Source organism: Lichenostomus cassidix, chromosome 3 (assembly GCF_008360975.1).
Source record: "Lichenostomus cassidix isolate B80296 chromosome 3, HeHo_3.0, whole genome shotgun sequence".
Classification (NCBI taxonomy): Eukaryota; Metazoa; Chordata; class Aves; order Passeriformes; family Meliphagidae; genus Lichenostomus; species Lichenostomus cassidix.
In genome coordinates this window covers 10,752,907-10,773,526 of record NC_139483.1, presented here as the reverse complement: position 1 = coordinate 10,773,526, position 20,620 = coordinate 10,752,907, and the positions used below count along the sequence as shown (strand labels likewise).

The 20,620-nt window shown below is 51.2% G+C and overlaps 1 protein-coding gene across 9 annotated transcripts in view; it reads right to left on the bottom strand.

Moving 5' to 3' along the window:
* Positions 1 to 1,249: 1,249 nt before the first annotated feature.
* SLC8A1 (solute carrier family 8 member A1) overlaps positions 1,250 to 20,620 on the bottom strand; it is a 118,099-nt gene continuing 98,728 nt past the window's right edge. For 4 of the 9 annotated variants that reach the window (XM_085054400.1, XM_085054401.1, XM_085054402.1 and 1 more), the window contains 9 exons: positions 15,100 to 15,206; positions 12,571 to 12,591; positions 11,797 to 11,814; positions 11,673 to 11,687; positions 10,974 to 11,042; positions 10,024 to 10,154; positions 9,338 to 9,437; positions 5,534 to 5,809; positions 1,250 to 3,766 (listed from right to left, as the gene is read on the bottom strand). In XM_085054400.1, coding sequence (XP_084910526.1) covers positions 3,390 to 3,766; positions 5,534 to 5,809; positions 9,338 to 9,437; positions 10,024 to 10,154; positions 10,974 to 11,042; positions 11,673 to 11,687; positions 11,797 to 11,814; positions 12,571 to 12,591; positions 15,100 to 15,206 — 1,114 coding nt within the window. In that variant the 3' untranslated portion in view covers positions 1,250 to 3,389. Of the gene's footprint in view, positions 3,767 to 5,533; positions 5,810 to 9,337; positions 9,438 to 10,023; positions 10,173 to 10,973; positions 11,043 to 11,672; positions 11,688 to 11,796; positions 11,815 to 12,570; positions 12,592 to 14,680; positions 14,785 to 15,099; positions 15,207 to 20,620 lie in introns of all 9 variants that reach the window. The other 5 variants (XM_085054404.1, XM_085054405.1, XM_085054406.1 and 2 more) reach the window with 5 other exon arrangements.

The following is a 20,620-nucleotide window of genomic DNA, read 5'->3' as shown; positions in this document are numbered from 1 at the left end:
GCTGCTCCCCCATGACCCCTCTGTGAGCCACCAGGCACACGTCACACACATCACACTGTGCACAGCCTCGATAAAGATGCCCAAAAGCACACAGCTGGCACAGAGCAGCTGCAGAAACTGGGCTGGTGTTTAGCCTGTGATTTAGGCCTCGTCCTAAGCAAGCACTGCTCTGTCATTCCCTCTGGAAAGCTCTGTGAGCAGAACAGTTATTTAATGCCTGCTAACCTGAGTGGCTACACAAGTCCCATTTGACTTGTTAATTACTTCCATCGACTGCAATTCATTCTGAAGGAGCAAATGATGAGGGGAAAATACCAACATCACCTTTCAGTAAATGCAATTACTGGGTCAGAAGAGCTGCTCTGCTTTCACAATCCACCGCCTGGGAAAAGCTCATGGACATCACTGGCCGTGCTCTCTGTGGCTCGGGGAGTGTTGAAGGCAGAGCTTGCCTGGGGCCCATCTCCAGAGCTGGTGTTTGAGCTCAGCTGTCAGAGCAGGACCTCCCAGGCACTGCAGGGAGGGTTTATCTGGGGACAGCTCAACAGATGCTGGATGAAACACAGGGAGGAGCAACATCTCTGGGCATGCAGAGCCTTCTCCTCAGTGCTGGCCGAGCTGTGTCGAGGCACATGGGTCTGCAATGGCCCATGGCACCTGCATGGGGCATGGGCAGGCACCTCTTGGGAGCAGCCCAGCCTCTGGGGTGTCTCAGATCTGCCTTGGCACCTGTGGACCCTGGTAATTAATCTCTTGCATCCTCCCTTATAGTTAGCTGGTGGCTCAACCCAGCGCAGGTCACTGTGAGGCTGCAGCAAGAGCAGGAGCAGCTCTACAGAACTAAAAGAGGAAAGCAGAAAGAGCTGCTGGGTACCTTGGGGACACACCCACGGCTCTCCCCACGCCCAGGGCAAGCCAGCACTGGCCAGGGACGCAGCACAGCAGCAGCTCCTGGCCCCAGAAGGGTGGGCTGCCCTGCAGCTTTGTCCCTGGGTGGTTTCCTGCACCCCCTGAGAGTGGAGAGGGCTGTGTGCCCGAGCTGTTCTGCAGCACACACCGAGCCTGAGGCACCATGGAGATGGAGGAAGGGCATGAGATGGGGCAGGAGCAGCTGTGCCGAGGCACCTCTGCCCTGTCAGTGGCAGAAACACAGTGAAGGCAAACCAGTGAGTCAGGGAGAGATGGGTACAATGGGGAAACAATTGGTGGGGAGAGTTTTCCATAGAGAATATGCAGGAGCAGTACTGGATCCATCAGGAATCATTACAAACTTTATTTCTCTGTGCATTGTGTACCATTGATAAGGATCATCACAATTAGTGGACTCACTGCCTATAGTGGTGGGCAATACACACAAAGAAAAAAAATGAAGCCAAACAGATGAAAATGAAATCATTGTACATAAAGGTAATCATAAACCTGAACAACCTGCACCTGTGTTTGATTTTTCCCCCAAAACAATGAGAAACAAAAAAGAAAAAACCCCAAACAAATCAAAAGTGAAAAAAGGCTCAAGAAGAAAAAAAAAAAAAAAACCCCACAACTTCATATTCCTAGAGAAAATCTTACAGCAGGTTAATTAAAATTTCCACAGATAGTTCAAAATGAGTACAAATACCCCCAGCCAGCTGGTTATGGTACAAGCATCAGACATGGTTTTCAGCTGAGTGGGAAGAGCTCACCACGGACATGCAGGCTGGGAGTTTGCCTGGCTGGAATGTCAGGAAGCCTGGCAGAAAACAGGGTCAGAAGGTACCTCTCAACACCAGTGCTCAGTGTCTCCCCTGTGCTGCGCCCTGGGGAGCTCTACACCCACATTTCCCTGGCTCCACTCTCTACCCCAGCCTGCTCTCCTGGCATCAGGGGGTGATGCTGAGTTACACCTCCCTGTCTCATCCTGCCCAGTGATTTTGGAGAGTGCAAAGCACGGCCTTTTCCCTGGGGGATGCTTCCTGGTTGCACTCAGTGGAGTGGGAGATCTCGTACGGCCCTGCAGCCCTTACGCTGGGTTATTCTGCCTCCAAATGGCTGTGGGAAAGGACCAGCTTTGGCCACTGGTCCTGATGGCTTAACACTCAGAAACAGGGGCTGTCGCTACACCTCTGGGGACACAGGGAACAGCAGGGGACCAAGGACTTTGAAGCAGCCACCGACTGGAAAGGCAGAAGCATGTGAGGTGCTGGGAGTCAGCCACGCTTGTTCCCCTCAGATTGCTCACCCCACTTGGGCTCCCTGGGACCTCCTGTGGACAGAGGAGTTCTCCACACTGGTTTCAGCATGTCAGAGGACTCCATCCACACAGGTGGACAGAGCCTGCAGTCTCTGGGGTGTGGGTTTTCCTCCCCTGAAAACCTACAACTGCATGGCTGTTATTGCTTCTCATGGACCTGTGCCACGAGCAGTAAGTGGGGACAGCTTTCCATCCTTTTCCACCCCCGCTAAGAGGAAACAAACAAACAAATGAGCAAAAAAACCCCCATGGCAAAACCGAACTAACTAAAAATAAATAAAACCCAGTGAGAAGGAAAACGCTTGTAATCTGCAATGCTCAACCCACATGGTTGGAAGGACTATCGCTATAGGATGCTATATACAGATAGATTTCATTTCATTCATGCAAATGTTACAAGTACCACGACAGCATGCCCGAGGAGGCGGAGGAGTGGGAGGAAGGCTCCCGCCGCTCCGCGCAGCCTCGGCTCGGGACACCAGACACGAGGCTGAGGCTGTGCACCCCCAAAGCATGGACAGGGAAAGGTGAGGGGCATGTGGGTGAGAAATGCTAGTCGTACACATGCCGGAACGAAACAAAAGAAAACCAACCCCAAATCAATGACGAAAACGGTTTGTGTTCTATCCTTAGAAAGCTCCCAGTTTCCCCTTGTCTTCAGTTCGGTCTCTTGCTCCTCTCCAACAGGGCCAGAGGGCCTGTTCCCGAGTGGCGAAGGCAGCTGGATGGCGGTGGGAGATCAGAACCCTTGCTCTCCTCTCCTTCCCTTGCCCACTGCTCTGTTTCTCACCAGCTACTCTGGCCTTCCTCCACCGGCGCACCCCGGTCGCCTTCGCCTCCGTCTTCCCGGGGCGGCGGGTGGGAGTCAGCGATGGGAAGGGGCTCGGTGGCCATCGGCCGCTCCTGTTGGTCGAGTTGCAGAAAGGGCCCTGCCCCTGGCTCCTGGCTGCCTGGGGAGGGGTCCCGCTGGCTTTGGGGTCCTGCCTAGTTCAAAGGATGCTCCAAAGCCGCTTTCCATCAGCAGGTGTGTGAACATGGCAAATCTCTTTTATTCTTTCTCTGTTCATTATACACAGCTTTATATCTATATCTATACCTATATATCACTCTATATAGATATATATAGATATACACATATTTACTATCTCTGATTGTCCCTTTAGAAGCCCTTTATGTGGCAGTAGGCTTCCAGAGATGAGAAGAATATGTACAAGAGCCAGAGGAGGATAAAGAGTGAGGATGTGAGCAGCTTGGAAGTCCGCGGCCCGCCCAGCTCACCTCCGATCTCGGGTCTCCGCCGGTAGAGCAGCACTCCCACACTGATAAAAGCAAAAATGGTGAAGAGGGTGACGGAGAAGGCCAGCGTGCCAGGGGAGACTTGGAAGGCTTGTCCGTGTGCCGCGTGGTAGATGGCTGCGATGGACCAGGCCACCCCAATGCCCAGGAAAACGTTCACGGCGTTGCTCCCGGTGACGTTCCCGATGGAGGCGTCCGCGTACTGGTCCTGCGTCGCTGCTACTTTGCTGGCAAACGTGTCTGCAAAGCAAGGATGGGGAGAAACCCTCAGGAAACACCCAGGAAAAGAGGGCAGCTTGGGGGCAAATGGCAATGGCAACACCAGGGGGAAGAAAATAATGGGGATGGGGAAAGGGTGCAGCCCCTTCTTATGGCACTTCCAAAGTGCTGGAGGGACCATCGGGGTGCAGAAATGCAATGGAGAGAAACCTCAATGTTCAGAAATACTGGGCTTCCCCCACTATGGCCTCAGAATTCTTCAAGCAAGAGACAATACTACACTGTGTTGTCCCCTTCTCTCATATCCACTGATTTGTTCCCTCTCAAAAGAACTTAAGGTCTGTAAAAGCTTTGTGAAATCCCAGTGGTTTGCATCTATCCTTCAGGACCCCTGAAATTTTCTATTTGTGTTTCTGAGTTTGCTTTAACAATGTCTCTCCAGCACATTTTTCCTCCCTGAAGTGCAGTGTCTTGTGCAGGCTCTGGCACTTTGGTAAGCCACTGGTCATCTTCCATCCCTTGAGAAGAAAACCATGTGGGTTGGTGCACGCTTGCCCAGGTGCTCTGCCAGCTTTAATACCAGTGGTAAAACTTGGCTGGCCTTTTAAAGTGAAAACCTTTTGTCAGGCAGACCAGCATGAGTCTGCTCTGCACCACAGGGAAGTGCTGATTTTACATCCAAACCCACTCTGGATCTGCAGGGGGAAGGAAGAGCAGGAGGGATTAGACCCTCACTTTGGCCAGGTGGGCACTCCCAGCTAACAGTGAGAAGATGAGTCCTGAACATATCTGCACTCCCAGATCACCTCAGGTACAGGCAGCCCAGTGTGGCCCAGGAAAAGAAAACAACCAGGTCATATTTCATGGTTTTTAATTCTACAGAATGTCCTTTCTGCTCCTCCCCAGCAGGGCTCCAAGGTGAGATGGTGAAGTGCAGCCTGGTGCAAAGATCTAGTCCCATGAGACAGGAGGGGATGGGCACAATTAAACACAGGGAGAGGGGCCATTTGCAGCAAAGAAATCAAAAGCCTGCTTAATTTTTAAAAAAAGCTGCTGTGGAAATGCACCTGATTGCTAAGGGAAGGGAAAGGCCTTGATCACAGTGCAGTAAGAGCTGTGGGACAGATGCCTCCATGGCTTTCCAGCTGCCACTGGGAAGACAGGATGAGCGTGGAAACAACCACATGCACTTCTGCAAGCTTGAGCAGTGCTTTCAGTGCAGGGAAAGTCCCTGTCAGTGTTGATTTCTCTGCACATCCTCTGGTGCCTGCCCATCTCCTGGAAAGCAGGAGCACCCAGCTAACACAGCACAGTCTGGGAGCCAACTGAAACAAGAGTAGCCCAATGCATTCTAAAAAAGAACTTCTAAATGCCACCTTTTGTCAGCAAAAGCAGGAGGGAAGATTTTCACTGTCAAAGGTGTGAAGAAGCCCTGCAAACCTTCTGCCTAAAGCCTCTACTGCCAGAGGTCTAAAAAATGCTCCTTCTTCTGTTCCTTGCCCCAGATCTGTTCTTTCTTTTGGTACTGCTTCTTCTTCTTTCTGCCTTCGGTAGCATTAGGACAATTTCAGGATCTTTGAGCATCTGAGTGCTGATAACTGGAAGCTTGAAGGTGGTGAGGGAAGGTGTGACCGATGCACAGGATGGTTGGGCTGGGTCAGACCACTTGTTCAGGCACCAGGCTCTGCCTGGCTGGCACAGCCCAAGCCAAATCCCAAGCCCAATCCAACCCCAAGCCCAGCCTGGGTGGAGCTGGACCTTCCCAACAAACCCTGTGGCTGTGCTCACCTGGCACCGATGTCCCCAGCGCGACAAACACGACGGCAGTGACCGAGTCCTTCAGGCCGATGGTGCAGCCAAAGTGGGATGCCAGGTCGCCAATGAAAGCTGTCAGGAGGCCAATCATGAGGATGGAGACCACAAAGCAAGCCCAGCCATTCCAGTAGTCTGTCGGGGGCACGAAGGCAAAAAGGACCTTCCAGAAGACGGTCAGAAAGTGCATCACGTAGTCGAAGCAGGAGGGCAGCTTCTCCTCCCCACATTCATCGTCATCGTCGTCTTCCCCTGGGGAAAACCAGCAGTGCCTGGTTAGATTTGCTCATCCTGGGGGAGGATGCAGCCCCCAGAATGCTGTGTCTTGTGATTCGGGCCCCAGAAGGCCTTGACTTCCAAATATCATATTTTCTGGGCAATCATCACAGTGGTTTGATGGCCTTTTCTTGCCCCTTCCCACAGCACAGAGAGACACCCCAGAGGCTACAGTTTAACAAAACAACCTGCACTTCAGAAATGCAGAGCCTCATGCCAGCACCTCTGCTCGAGTTTAACCACCAGGTGCTTTCTGGGACTCAGCCCCTGCTCAAGAGCCCTTTTCCCAGAAGACGTAGGAAATAACCAACCTCGTGCTGGCTGGAGCTGGCTGGGGCTGGAGAACCTGCAGAGAGCAACTCCTGCCTCATGGAGACTCCCCCAGGGAAGGCCCTTTTGAGCTGCTCTCAGCTGCTATTGCCTCTGGCTCTCTGGAAATGCAGCTGGTTTTAATGGTTGCTGAGCTGCTCTGGCGCTTCACCTTACCTTTTCTGCAAACCAGGATCCAGTCATGGATTTTTGCCTGCCCTAAAACCTCTCTGGTCAATCACTGGTGGCTGTCCTTCCCTGCTGCATCTCCCTGCCCTTTCACATGCCTCCCTGTGAGCTCTGGTTGCCTGTTCCTTGATGTCTGCTCTGACCCAGCTCAGTGGGCATTACCTTTTCTCCTCCAAGCTCCTCACCTGTCTCTGCAAAACCCCTTGGCATCCAGCCTACAGGGAGTCCCCACGGGGTGGGGCTGACCCCACCAGGGAGCCCACTGGGACTGCTGACCCCTTGCCTGAGTCCTGCAGCTCTGAGGAGCCATCTGGAGAGCCTGCTGGCCAGCCTGTGCCCTGGGCAGGCTGCATGGCAAACGTGGGGCTTCCCCAGCCTGGCACAGTGCACAGCATCAGCGTTGTGGTACAGTCAAAAACTCCTCCTGCTCACACTGGAACCACTCCCAGACTTGAACGGGAGGTGACACTTTTCCAACTAAGTCAGTGGGAGCCTTCCTGCTGCCCTTAAGGAACAAGGATGAGTTTCTAAGGCATGAATGTTGGGGATTCCAAGGCCACTGCAAGTTGTGTTAAAGACAACCCTTGCACTTTGTTTGGTGATTTTCCATATCTTTGATGCTTTTTTTTTCCCCACCAAGGATGTGGACCACCAGGTCTCCCTGCATGGCTGTTGGAAGAAGCTCCTTACTGAAGGGAAGATGCAACCTTTAGAGCTTCAAACTCACTATGGCAAAACCAGTAGCTCATCAGTATTATTATTTTGGCAGATATAAATACCTATTCCCGTGCATTGCTGTGGAGATAAGGAACAGTTTTCCAGCCTGGAAAGCCTATGTTGGCCTGTGTTTTTCCTCAATGTGCAAAGGCTGCTAATGGCAGGACACACTGTGCTGTGCTCATGCTGTAATTTTGCAGCAGGTATTTCAATCCCCTGCCAGTCCTGATCGGGGTGGCATCAGGACTGCTGTGGACCTAAATCTTTGTGGAGATGATGAAACAGACTGAAAAATGAACATGAATGTCAGTGTCATGACACTCATCCAGATCTGCCTATCATTCTGTTGAGCAGCCATGATGTCTCTCCTCTGAGGAGATGGCCAGATCCTGTGGAGGTGACTTGAAACACAGAGTGGGGTGGCATGGTGACCCAGGGGTGCACTCTGAAACAGGCCTGCAAGCCCCAGAATGGTTTTGCTGTGGAATAATCTTTACATCTTTTGGATGCAGACTAAAGGAGCTATGAGTGACAGGCTCTGGACAGCCTGGAATGGCACAGCACAGTGTGGCACAGTCTTGTCTGCACCTGCACTGCCCTTCCACAGACCTGATCTTCTGCTGCTCCAACCCCTGCAAACACTGTCCTGAGTTGCTCATTGGGTGGGAAATGGGGGTTTAATGTTTCTTTTCTCAGCTGGGAAAGTGAGATTTGAAGAATTTTGAAGTGGTGACAGGTGACTTTCACCTGGTCTCCACGGTGAGCTGTGGGGGAAAAACTCAAACCCAGCCTCCAGTGTTTGAAGCATTTTAACTTGTCAGGCACAAAGCTTGAGGAGCTAAAGCCTGGGTAGCTCCAGGGCTTAGAGACAAACTACTGATTCACAACTGTGAGGGACAGCTCATGTGCACCAAAATACATCCCATTTATTAAATACTTGTTAATCATCTGTTAGCACTGATCATGGCTGTGTATTCAAGACATGGGGGGAACAGAATTTCCACATAACTGCAGTCTTTTCATGCGTCACAGAAATGGGATCCAACCATCAGTGACTCTCTTTGCTTTAATATGGAATGCAATTAAATAATTGGTTCTGGCATAGATTAGTTTAGCCATATTAGCTACAAAACCTGCAGCAAGGATTGTCTTGCATGATAAGTTCATGCTGAATCCAAAATAATGGGAGGCTCTTGCCTGGAGGCTCTGAGAAGAGCCGTGCTACAAAAGGAGGGATCACAATTTGAGGAGAAAGCTGCTGCACAACGTCCTGCCCTTGTTTCCAGAGGCAGAGGGGACGGTGCTGCCATCATTTTTAATTACTGGATGCTGGGCAGAGGTTACCTCGTATAGCAGAGCTCCAGGTAGGAAGCTGAGTGCTCCCCCATGCATTTCAGTGCACAACTACCCAGATGAGATGTAATTGCCTTCCCCAGTGATTTAATTTAAGCTGGTTGATTTTGCCCTAATGTGTGCACACCCATCCCAGGCTGGGCTGTGAGGTTGCAGCATCCAGCCTGTGAGTAATAGTGTATCCAGCTGTTAAAACAACATCTGGAGGAGACCTTCTTTCTTTCTTCCCCCACATAGGTAGCAATGATAGTATGTCCTGTACTGGGCATACTGGTGAACATGGCACTGACACCTGTGAGAACAGTACAACAGGGCATTTCTGAGGGAAAGGCAATGCTCCAAGAGAGGGAAGATATGATCACATAGGATCTGATTTGACCACAGATACTATGTGCTGCTGCAGCTCTTGGGCTGCTGAGCCATAATCCTCCAGCCATAGCTGGCTGGGGCAGCTGGAGTTCCAGAAAGCAGGGTGTGTCAAGGGCAAATTTTGGCTCGCAGAGAGTGACTGCCTTCAGGGTTTGGCATCCTCGCTACTGCCTTGTCCTCACCACAGGGGTTCAGGGAGAACCAGGGATGGGGAGCACCGTTGCTTCACACCAGCACCATTTATGCCACTCTGAATTTCCACCCTGTGCTCACCTCCCAGATCTCTCCCACTGAACTGACTTCTTCCCCTCTGCCGTCTGCTACCAGCCAAGGTGTTGCTCTGCCTGGTGCCACAGACACACTTCACGCAGAAGCTTTCCTACACATGAGACAAGGTGCCCTCACAAAAGGGTTTAATCAGCTGCCTTATTTATGCAGGCACTGTAAATAACTCTGCCACCTGTTCTGCCTCCTGCTGCTCCACTACAGTCTGTGTTAGTGATGCAGCCAAGCCGAGACGTGAGCGAGGGTGATCGTAATTCACCTGGAGCTGTGGCCCAAACTCACCCGCGCTGACAGTAATGGCCTCGATGAACTGCTCCCTCCAGCTGTTTGTGCCAACCACCAGCGCCAGGTTTGTCTTCTTAATGAGCTTGTCCACCGTGTTCTGTGGATGGAGATGCAGAGCAGAGAGTGAGGGCCTGGAGAAATGGGGCTAAAACCCACCAGTGCCAGTGCTTACAGCCGTGTGCTTATGGAACAAACTTAGCGGATTTTAAGCTCAAGAGCCCCAAATGTAAGTACCTGCAATTCCCTTCGCTGCTGCTAAAAAAGACCTTTTGAAACCTGCACATGGATGGGAGTTTGAACCACCCCAGAGCCACAGCAAGTGGCCTGTTATTTTTTTATACTCCAGAAAAATGGAGTTTTCAGTTTTAAGTTCTCGGCCTGGCACATGCATTCACAGAAGCTGAGCTGCACAACCCTTACTTGCATTTGGGGTATCAGCCAAGGCTTGGGGCTCACCCAAGGCTGCCTGTAAGTAGGACCAGCATGCAGAACTCACTGTGAGAGCAAGGTTATGTTTCAAAGCAACCTGCAGCAATCCCAGTCCCTGCATTGTGTGTGATTCCATGCACTGCCTCGCTTTGCTCCAATACCATCACCATGTGCCTCCCAATGCTGTGCAAACCCAAAAGGAGGGTCCCCAGCCAGGGGGGAGGAAAACCAGGGTGAGATGATGCAGACAGTACCTTGAACTCATAAGATTCTTCAATGATGATCTCGAGTTTGGTGTGCTCCCCCAGGACTGGGCGCCCCATCTCTGCAATCCGACGCTCTTCCTCCTCCTTGCTGGTCAGTGGCTGCTTTTCTTCATTCTCCTCTGCAAAGCAAAGAGCCCCTGGGTGAACCAGGCCCAGCTGGTCACTCTGGATCTGGCTTCCTGACAGAGGGGGAGGCCAGGAAATCTCCAGGTGGGAGCGTGAGTGACAGAACAGTGGAGAAGGAGTTCATGGAGCGACAGACAGGATAGTTTTATGAAATGCTAGCAAGAGTTCTGCAACTCATCCAACCTCAGGAGGAGTCCTGCTCATCCTGGGGCTGGGGAACAGCTTATTGCTTGGTAACTGCTGGCTCTCCCACAGAGATAGTGGAAAGGGGAAAGATCTCTAAGGCTGCTCCACTTCCCAGAGCTCCACGTCTGCACTGAGGTATGGGCAGGACAATTCCACCAGCCTGTTACAACCAGACAGCACTGCCAGCAGCCCCAGGGCTGAGATGGATATGAATTCCTGGCTCTGCCTCCTTCTGAGCAGGGCTTTGCCAAGGACAGGGGGCTGGCAGCTAATGCCTGCTGTGATGGTGGGGCTGGAGGAAGCAACACTGCAATACAGGTGAGAGAAGTCATCCCCAGCCCAGTGCCTGGCTCCAAACACTGAAAGAGGAGGCAGCAGAGGGACTGCAAGAGCAGTGGAGCAGGTCTGCACCTCTGCTGTTATCTGTGCAACCTCTGGGGCATGGGGACTGCAGGCAGCACATGCTTTGTCACTGTCCCTGGAGCAGACCCCACTGAACTCCCTTCCAGTCCACCTGAGGGATGGGCAGAAGAACATCAGGGCTAAAAAGGACGGAGTTAATCTGTCAGCAGGCAAACACCTCAGTCAGTCCGTGTCAGACTGACACAGTGCCACACTGCAGGTACCTTGGATGGAGACCACGGTGCAAGGAAGAGGATGATCTCTAGCCTGGACCTTCCTGAAGACAGGTTTACCTATTAAAGTGATCAGCAGGAGATCAGCAGGGGGGACTACAAGCCATCCCCGTGCAGTTAGTACACTCCATTCCCATGTCACACGGGTTAGTGCTGCTCCCTTGCTGGCTGCTCCTTGTCTGCTCAGGTGGCACTGAGCTGAGGAAAATCCCTTCTCCTCCTGCTGGCCAAAGGGACCCACCTTGGAGCCAGATCCTCCTATGTCTGAATTATGTTTCCAGAGCTCCTGAGGGGCAGCTCTGCAACATGTGGGAGCCAGGACCTTCTCGTCCTGTGTTGCTCAGCTGAATGAGGGAGGCTTGGCTGGCTAATGGCAGATGAGCCAGCCCTGCTGCTGGGTTTTTCTGGTGGGAAGGGCAGGGGCTGCACATCTGAAGTGCTCCTGCAGGGCTTGGGCACCTGGTTGAAGCCTGGGAGGTGAGGACAGAGCCCTGTGTGCAGGGAGGGGACGACTGGACCAAGTGGAGAAGCTCTGACAGATGGAGTGGGGTTGCTTGTCCCTTCAGGGGTGGCAGGTCACCCTCCCCGAGGTGGGGTTAGGTGTGTGTGGCAGGCAGAGCACTCTGTGAGAGGACACGGTGTTAATGGGACCGGCTGGGGCAGGGAGGCTGCGGCTCATTGCCTTCTTACCATTCCAGAGTTTCCCTCCAGGACAGAACAAAAGCAAAGAGGAAACCAAGAGGAAAGAGCAGGGTGAGCATATGGCCATTAAGGGAAAGGAAGGAGGGGACAGGGGAAGAGTAGAAATCCATACCTGTGATGGTGAAGCCACCTAGATGAAACCAAAAATGAGAAAAAGGGAGAGAGAGAGAGAATAAATGAGGATTAGCATTTGCACATCAACACAGACATGGTGGTCCTTCCCTGCCCCACTTGGAGCTGCTCCCCAGCTCACCTCCCCAGGGATAGTGTGGGGACACCTGAACACAGGTTTTTCAACCCACATCTGCAAGCTGCCACCCCTCAGTGTCCACTATGTGCTGTGGAAGGGGTGAAACCAATGCAAGTCTGCCCCTGGGCTGTGGGTGCTTTGGGGAACTAGGGTGGCTTTGCTCCCCTTCCCAGCTGCCCTATCCTGGAAGTGGCCAGCAAAGAAATTAAAAACTGGTTAGGCTCTAAGTCTCCCCAGGACTGGAGGCAAAGGCTGTACTGTCTCTTCAAAAAGGATGGGCTGCCTTTCCTGTCCAGCCACAAACATCCTTAAGTCACCAGGAAATCCTGTTTCTGCCATGCCAGTGTTAGAGGTGATGGGTTCATTTGCATGGCACAGGTTTGTATCTCAGGATGTTGGCAGATTTACCCTGGCTGTGGCAGCACCACCCCCAAAAATGCACCACTTGTTAATATTGGTCACCTTGGGGTTTTACTCTAGGGAAAAATGGGACATTAGGTACCTGAGCTGACTTAAAAAGTGCTGGCCACCCTACAAGAGAATGCTGTGAGCAAAGAAAAACATCAAGCGAAATCGACTGTCTTCCAAAAATACGCAAACCGGAAAAATGGAAAGGAAGAATGAATGCACGCTTACCAAGCTCATTCAACAACAGGGCTGTGAAGGAGACAGAGACAAACACAGAAGAAGAAAAGTAAATGAATAATGAAACCAAAAGGGATATCCACAGAAAGACACCAGATCCCAGGGCAGAGATTTCAGATCTGTAAAGCTGCAGGATACCGTTAGTGTTAAGAGAAAGACACTAAAAATAAAGGAACAGAAAGGTTTCATGGGATTGTGGATTAAAAACAAAAAAAACCACTGCAAACATGGGTTGGATATGGGATTAAAAGACACACTCCAAAAAATTCATTTTCCCCCTTTGAATTGTATGTGCAAGATCTTCCATTGGTCTCGGAGGCAGTTCTGCCCCGGGGGGACACAAGATGTCCCATGTGCAGCAGCTACTGGCTTTGACCTCCTCCAGCTGCCTGATGGGGAGCAAAGGCTCCTGCTGCAGCTGCACTTTTGGCATGGACAATGAGAGAAGAAAAGGCTGTGGCAAGGCTTGGCTCTAGGATCTTGTTGCACAGCATTTTAGGTCTCCAAAATGAAAGAAAAAGCCTCTCCCTCAGTGCCCTGGTGGATCTTGGGCCCCACCACAGCCCAGGGGTGACATTTCAGAGATGCCCTCATCTCTCTGAGGACACTGCTCCTCCTGCCTCGCTGCTTCTTGTACAAAACCGAGTACAAAGAAACAAGTTTAAAGAAAAAAAAAAAAATTGCATGGCCAAAGCAGCAAATAGCTGCTTTAAATAGTCCTTTAAAGATTTGCCTTGCCTTCCAGCTAGCAAGTTTGCAAAGCTGAGCTTGTCTCAGGTTTCCTCAGCTATCTTTGTGATGAGGAAGATGAGAAAGTTTATTTCCTTTTCCTTTTATTTTTAGCTAAAATTTTCAGCTGGGATCTCCAGAACTGGGACCACAATTCTTAAACCTTGGACCTGGAAAGCATATTTGCTCCAGCTGGACTCGCAAAGCTGAGCCCACACTGGCCCCTGTGGGCAAGGATGGAGCTGCTGAGTTGAGTTGCCCATGTGTAACTTTATCCTGGCAGTGCTGTCTGTGCTCCACAGATGCCACCAGCACCATTTAAAGACGCAGAGCCCACCTGCAGCGCCTGAGTCATGCCAGTGTGTCTGGTTTTTCAGCCCAGCTTTTGCTAGGTAGTCCCATAAGCCAGCAGGGAAGCTGATGGAGGGGATGATGCAGCTGACTTAGCACCTGGGCTGAAGAAGGATGTGGCATGTCCCACTCAGTGTGGGGACCACTGAGAGCTCTTTCTGTGCTCATCAAATAATGTATTACAGCCCCATGCCTGCTGGAGGGAGAGCTGATGTCCCAGGAGCTAGAAAGCAGCTCCAGGGCAGACAGACCAATCTTCTACAAAGGCTTTAATGATGGTCCATATCTTAAGTAACTCTAAAACTGCTTCTTGCTCAGCCACCAATAGTGTGCAGAATCAGCTGTTGCCATTAATCCTCACTTAATTTTCTAGCAGAAAAAAAAAATGCACGGGGAAATAGGTGAACTCTGTCTTTTTGGGAAGTTTAGCATTTGGTTTAGGAATGTGATGAAAGAGGAAATTGTTTTTATTATTCCTGTGAGAAGCTATTATGCAATGCAGAGCCGTGAAACTTCATTTGAGCATAACCTGATTTACCTAAACTGATTGCATCTCATGGCATTACCCACTTGGGCTGTGATTTTTGTCTATTTTCAGATCCTAGTGCCAGTGTAAAAAGGCTAAAATTACTGCTCTGGCCATGCATTTTATTTCAAGCGAAAGCTGTTTTATCTTCTGATAAAAATGATGCAGCGCTGCCCTTTTCACTTGTCGAGGCTGGATGTTCTTGATCAAATGAAGGTGCGGCTGCAGTGCAGTATTCCCAAAATATCTCTGGGGGCTGGAGATGCTCCTCACCCAGGAGCACCCCTCACTCCCTGGGGCCCCTCTGAGCGGGATGGAGTCCTCTCCAAACGAAAGAGGAAAGAAAACAGAGCAAAAAGGTGCAGCGGCCAAGCTTTGAAGGAGGGAGGGCAAAACGGCCAGGAGCCAAAGTGCGAGGAGAAAGGAGTGTGAGAGTAGGGAGACACAGAGAAAAGCGGCAGCGTCTCGAGAGCTGGTCTGGTTTTACTCTCACACCTTTCACTCCTCGTCGTAGCCACACCGGATCCCCAAGCACAAGGAAGAAACTGCACTCTTTCTCATACTCCTCACGGTCAAGTACTCTAAGGGTAATGAATTTCCTGTGGGAACACAAGACAAAGGCAAACACATGATTGGCGTCGCACACGCATGCAGGTCACGTCCGCCCGGGTGCTGTGGTGACAGAGATGGTTGGGTGGGGGAAAGGGCTGCACATCCCCCTTGGGGCTTATGGGGAAGGGCAGGAGCATCCTCACCACCCGGCTGAGGTTGTGCCTCAGTGGTCTGGGGGGATGGGGAGCAGCCTTGCTCCTGCCCTTTTCCATAGGCACTGGGGATGTGAGCTCGGTGTTGCAGGTGCCAGACATGAGTGAGGCAGACAGGGACACACAGGCTGGGCTCAGCACGTCCCCCACCTTTCTTCTCACTCATCTCCACCAGCCGGGGCTCCCCGATCTCTAGGTAGAAGGTCTTGTTTTTCTCATACTCCTCATCATCTATCACCTTGATTGATATCATTTTGCTGGAACAGAGAAGAAGAAATAGAGATTCAAGAGTAAGGGGGGAAAAGGGAGGAGGGGAAACAGGGAGCAGGACAGGAGAAGGTAGCAGAGGAGGGTGGAAAGAGCAGGAGAAGGGGGCTGTGGACAGAAAAACAGTGGTTTTGGTGGCACAGGCTGGAGGGACAGCACAGCCAAAAGCAAAGGGCCAAGCTTGCCTCAGGATGGGCACAGACCTCAGGGTCAGAGCACCAGCAGCCTGCAGGTGCCATCCTCCCTGGCATGGCCTGAGGCCATGGCTGGGTGTGACACAGCCAGGGACAACCTCCCGAGAGGTGTCTTGGCAAGACATGTCCTTTTCCAAAAACCTATGGTACAGAACAGCCCCTTGACAGCTTGCACACATGGCATAGGCACAAGCATTGGGAACCAGCACACACCAAGGCCCTGGAAGCAGGATGCACTGCTCAAGCTTGGGCATGGAAGAGGCTCTGTCTCCCCAGGCTCAGCAGATTCATGAGCAACATCATGATCAGCTGCTCAGTTTGGGCTTTGGAGGCTCTAATTTACAGGCTTGAAAGGGATGTTGGAGTCAGGGCTTTTTCTGTGAAGGGAATGTAAAGGAAAAATGGCCTTTCTGGTTAGGGCAGGGTGATAAAAACCTCACTGATATGAGCTATTACTTTTTAAATTTTACATTACAAGCAGCACATCCTTTCCCTTCAAGGCTTAGCCCTCTCCTGTTGGAGAGTCAAGCAGCAATTCCCTCTCACATGACCCAGAGATGCTGAATTTGCCCCTGGAGCATCACCAGGACAGCTCCAAAGGCAGAGTCACTGCTCAGAGCACAGCCACAAGGACAGCACCACAGAAGCTGAAAGCCTTGAAGGAGGCTGTAGCCACCAGGAGAGATTTGCTCCTTGAGCCACCCAATAAAGCAAAAATTGCTCTTCCAGGGGAAAAAAAAAGGCACAGAAAATTTTCATCTCTTTCCAGGGACTCACAGAAATGGCTGAAAGCTGCCCACCAGAAGGTGAACAAACCTGGGGTACAAACATGGGGTGCAGGACCTGTGCTACTGTGGTCCTTCCTACAGTGCAAAGTCCTTGCAAAGACAAGACAGGAGACAGAAATCCAGCAGCCTCTGCTCCTCCCTGGAGGCTCTGCTCACTGTCATGGCACTGCTGTGGGGACAGGACCTCCTCCTGCCTCTCTTCTTGATCCAGACAAGAAATAAGAAGGAGTAACAGCACAAAACAAAAGGCCAAAGCAGTGACAACGTTCTGGCTTGGTTTCCTTTCCCCCCACACTCACTTGACAGCACTGCCCTCCTGTGAATGCTCTTACTTGAACCAGCTTCCCCAGTGCTCCCTCCCTGCCCAAGCCTGTCTGCCCTGTCCTTCCAAGAAATGTTTCTGGTCCCATCCCTGGCTCTCTGCACCCTCCACGAGCAGCCAGCACAAGCTGAAGCAGCCCCAAGGCTGCTCCAATCCATGATGAAGGAGGTTCTGCTGCTCCTGGCAGGTCCCAGCACTGAAAACCCATAAACATGGAAGGAAGCCACGCTCTAGGGGAGTGAAACTGAGGCCACGCTGCTGTAATTTCTGGCTTTCTCCCCTCCTTGCACATCTGCACTGGCCACCCAGAGCCCCTCTGTTAAGCTGACAAGTATTTGGCAGCAGAGGCAACATTTTCTGCTCATTCAGGGTAAACACCTCAAGCACTCAGAGGAACAGCCAGGATGATTTCTTGCACTGTTTGCCGTGAGTCAGAAGTGTATTAAGTTTGCCCTTCATGCCTTTAATGAAACCATTTACTCAAGAGCAAGTGATGGCTGTGGAAAGTGTAACAATGCAGCACGGCTCAGTGTAATTGTACTTTATAATGAATATCTGTAATAATTTGTTCAGTTTGTAATTATTGCTGCAATAGGTTTGTACACAGGAAAAATGGTTACCAAGCAGGCAGCTGATCTTGCTTTGCATTGATGAGTTAGGGGAATTATCATGTGTTAAAAAACTAATGAAGGATATAAAAATGCTCTCAGTTAAGCTTTCAAAGAGAACTTGATAGAATTACCAGAATGGCACAATTTCAGAAACATTACTAACAAAATCAATAATTTTCATGACAACTCCCATTAAAATGTGCACTGCATCCTGGCCTCATGTAGGGAAAAAACCCCTCAGGAAAATTAATTAAGAGAGGTGCATTCTTAAATTCTGAGTGCAGCAAAGGCATCAAGACATAAACTTCCTATGGGTGTGCTCTGGCTTGGTGCCAATTAAAAAATATATTTCTGCTGCTTAGATGCAACAGCAATAGGACTTCACTGAATAATGCAGAATAATGAGGCTTTAAGTGCCACTGCCAGGAGGTGGTGGTGTTATGCAGTTTTCCAAGGGATCATTCCAGGGTGTGAACAAGTGCCCTGTGTTGGGTAGACTTGAGCACTGCTGCTCTTTCTGCCACACAAAGCTGCTGGGAGAACAGGGGAGGCAGAACAAATGGCAAGTCTGCTCTCTGGGTGAATTTCCAATCAGCGAGAATTGCTGAGGCAAATTTGTCCCCGGGATGAGACTGCAATCCTGGAGAAAAGGATTACCTCCTAATGGTGTTTGAGAAACAGCAAGGATGTGAAAATAACCCAGGCTATTCTTAGAGCATGCCTGATCTCCATCACAGCCTCCTGCCTGCTACAGAGCCCCTTTTCAGGGTTCTGCACACACATGGCAGGGCTTGGTCACTGCAAAGGAGCAGGGTCAGGAAACGGAACCATTTATCCTGCATTAGAGTGAGGATGGCTTTCTACAGCAGCCTAGGACAGGCACTGGGGTCCCCCTGCTCCTGCTGGTCCCTTTGAGGTGGTCCCTGCTTCTCGCTGCTCTCCCAGGCAGAGATGAGCTGTGGCTGTGAGGATGTGGTGGCACTGAGCCACCACGGGCTTTCCTGGCATTCCAGGTGGTGCTGGGAATGAGGTGGAGTGTGGGCAGAGCCAGGACAGCTGGCTGAGGCTCACAGAGCAACCACAGCACTGGGTGCAGCATCTGAGCTCCCTGTCCCTGGAATTCCCCAGCTGGACACAGTGGGATTGGGAGACCAAAGTCCCCACAGCACATGTACATCATGAAATTCGTGTTTACAATCTCTCTCTCTCTCTCTCCCGTGGCTCAGGGGCTCTCTCAGAACAAGAAAAGGTTTGCTTCTCTCTCAGAAAACCAAAGGGACACTTATTAGCATCCTGAAACCCCCCAAGCTGCATCACTGCAAGGCCAGGATCCAGGAGTCCCAAATCCACAGTACACAGGGAAAAAACCAAAGGGTTAAAGCAGAAGATTAAGCAATCTCTAAACCGTTACACATTTTCTTCACTTCATGGGAATCTGGGGTCAATACAGAGCCCTGCTCTGGCAAGAAAACTGAGAGCATCTATGCCCCATCCGACTGTCTGCACTTCTGTACCAGAAATTGCAATTCCCTGAGTCTGCAGTCAAGGCAGTTGCTGAGGGAATGAATTTCACCTCATTTCCGTGTACTGGAAATCAAGGAGCAAACACATCTTGCAGAACTTCAGCTCCAGCTCTTCCCCTCTTGCAGACACCCTACAGCAGCAGGAGAAGGGTGGTGTCTTTGGGAATGTGTCACACAAAGCTCCCAGTCCTCACTCCAAATCCCATGCTCTCCATCAGGACTTAGTTTCCATTTCAAACCAAGCTATTCCATTCGAACTGAAGAGGTCTTCCATGAGAGCATTCCCACACAACCCTCAGTTACAGCAGCCCATGGAAAAGTCCCCTTGGCTGGAGATGCTCTAGGGATGCTGCACCAAGGGAAGAGCTGCTACAATGGCAAAGGCAGGGCAAGAAGAGAACCAACGCTCAGAGCAAAATGCCAGCTGGGGAAGGGATCCTGTGAGCAATCTCAAGGTGACAGGAGCAGGACAGAGACTAGCAGCAAAATATTTCTCTACAAGTATTTTTTAACCACAGGAGAGAAGAAGATGGGTTCAGCATGGGGCTAAGATGTAAGGATTTGGGACTCCCAGCTCTCCTGTCTCCACTGGCCTATTCTCTCAAGGGATCAAATGGCATCAGAAATGACTGGTGTGGATCTCCATGGAGCTTTGCATTAATTTTGAACCTGAATATCCACGCAGTCATGGCACACCTGTGGAGATCCTGAGTATACTTGCAAAAATCCTGCCATTTCCAATCTACACTGTACAGCTTAGTTCCATGAAATGGCAGAAATCCCTCTCCTGGCTCAGATGAGCAACCAGCATTGCAAGGGCCATGGGAGCTTGGAGGGCATCAGCAGTCAGCTCTGGAAAGATTCAGGCAGGACATGCTGGAGGACAGGGGACATCCTCCAGGGGACTTCTTGACAGGGTCAGATCTCCAGGAGCAGCTATGTCTCAAGTCCAGCACTCACATCCTGAGCTCTCTTTCAGAACCACAGTCATGCCAGAGCTGGAATAGCCAAGAAGCTCTGCACACAGTCAGTGATGGTGTCTCCAGCAGGCCAGGAAAATGATAATCTCCAAACACACAAGCAGCAGTCAGAGCAGTCAGTAACAAGCTTGCCCATGAGAACGTGGCATGATGCTGCTGTCTGCACAGACACTTATTTCTGAATCAGTAGAGGGAATGATGCACTTCTGCAGCTTGTCACCCATCCAGCTCCCACCCAGGAGAGCTACAGGAACAGCCTGGAGGATGTTCAAGTGCAGATTCACAGCTACAACATGCAGGCTGGGCAGTCAGGAGTGGGTCCTGCTGCCTGGTGCTGCCAGCTCTGATGTCCCAGGAGAGCAGCACCCAGAGGGCCATCAATGACAGTGAGGGAACAGCCATGAGGGACACATGCTCTGGAGGTGACATTGCAAAGCCACGTCCATTAGTGCTGCCTGTCCTAGCACACACTCCCACAGAACCCTGCCACGCTGATTTCTCATACATCTGCCTGTCAGCCAGGCACTTAATTAGCTGAAGTTACAGCTTGCCATGAGAGGTGGGCACGTGGCTTGGGAAGCTCCCTGCCTCGCTCAGCTCGTGTGATCACTGGGCTCTGGGCAGAGTAGGACACCATGTGCCGGGGGAAGAAAGCTTCCAAATCACCATCATCATCATCATCACAGCTGGGCACCACCTGAGCCAGAGGGCAGGGCTACATAAATGGGCCTCAACCACAGCGAGGAGCCTGGGCCAGACCCCAGGGCATGGTTGGAGTCAATCACCAGGAGCAGCTTCCCTGCTCAAATTCCTGACATATACTTGAGGAAGGAAGCTGCTTGTTGCTGGCAATGAAAAGGAGATGATGGAGCTTTTCTTCCACCAGTTGACAACAAAACTGCACCTTGTGCTGAGGAGGTGGCAGCCTCACGTGCAGAGAGACACCCAGCTCTGTGGTGGAGGTGTTTGTCCCAGCCACAGGACAT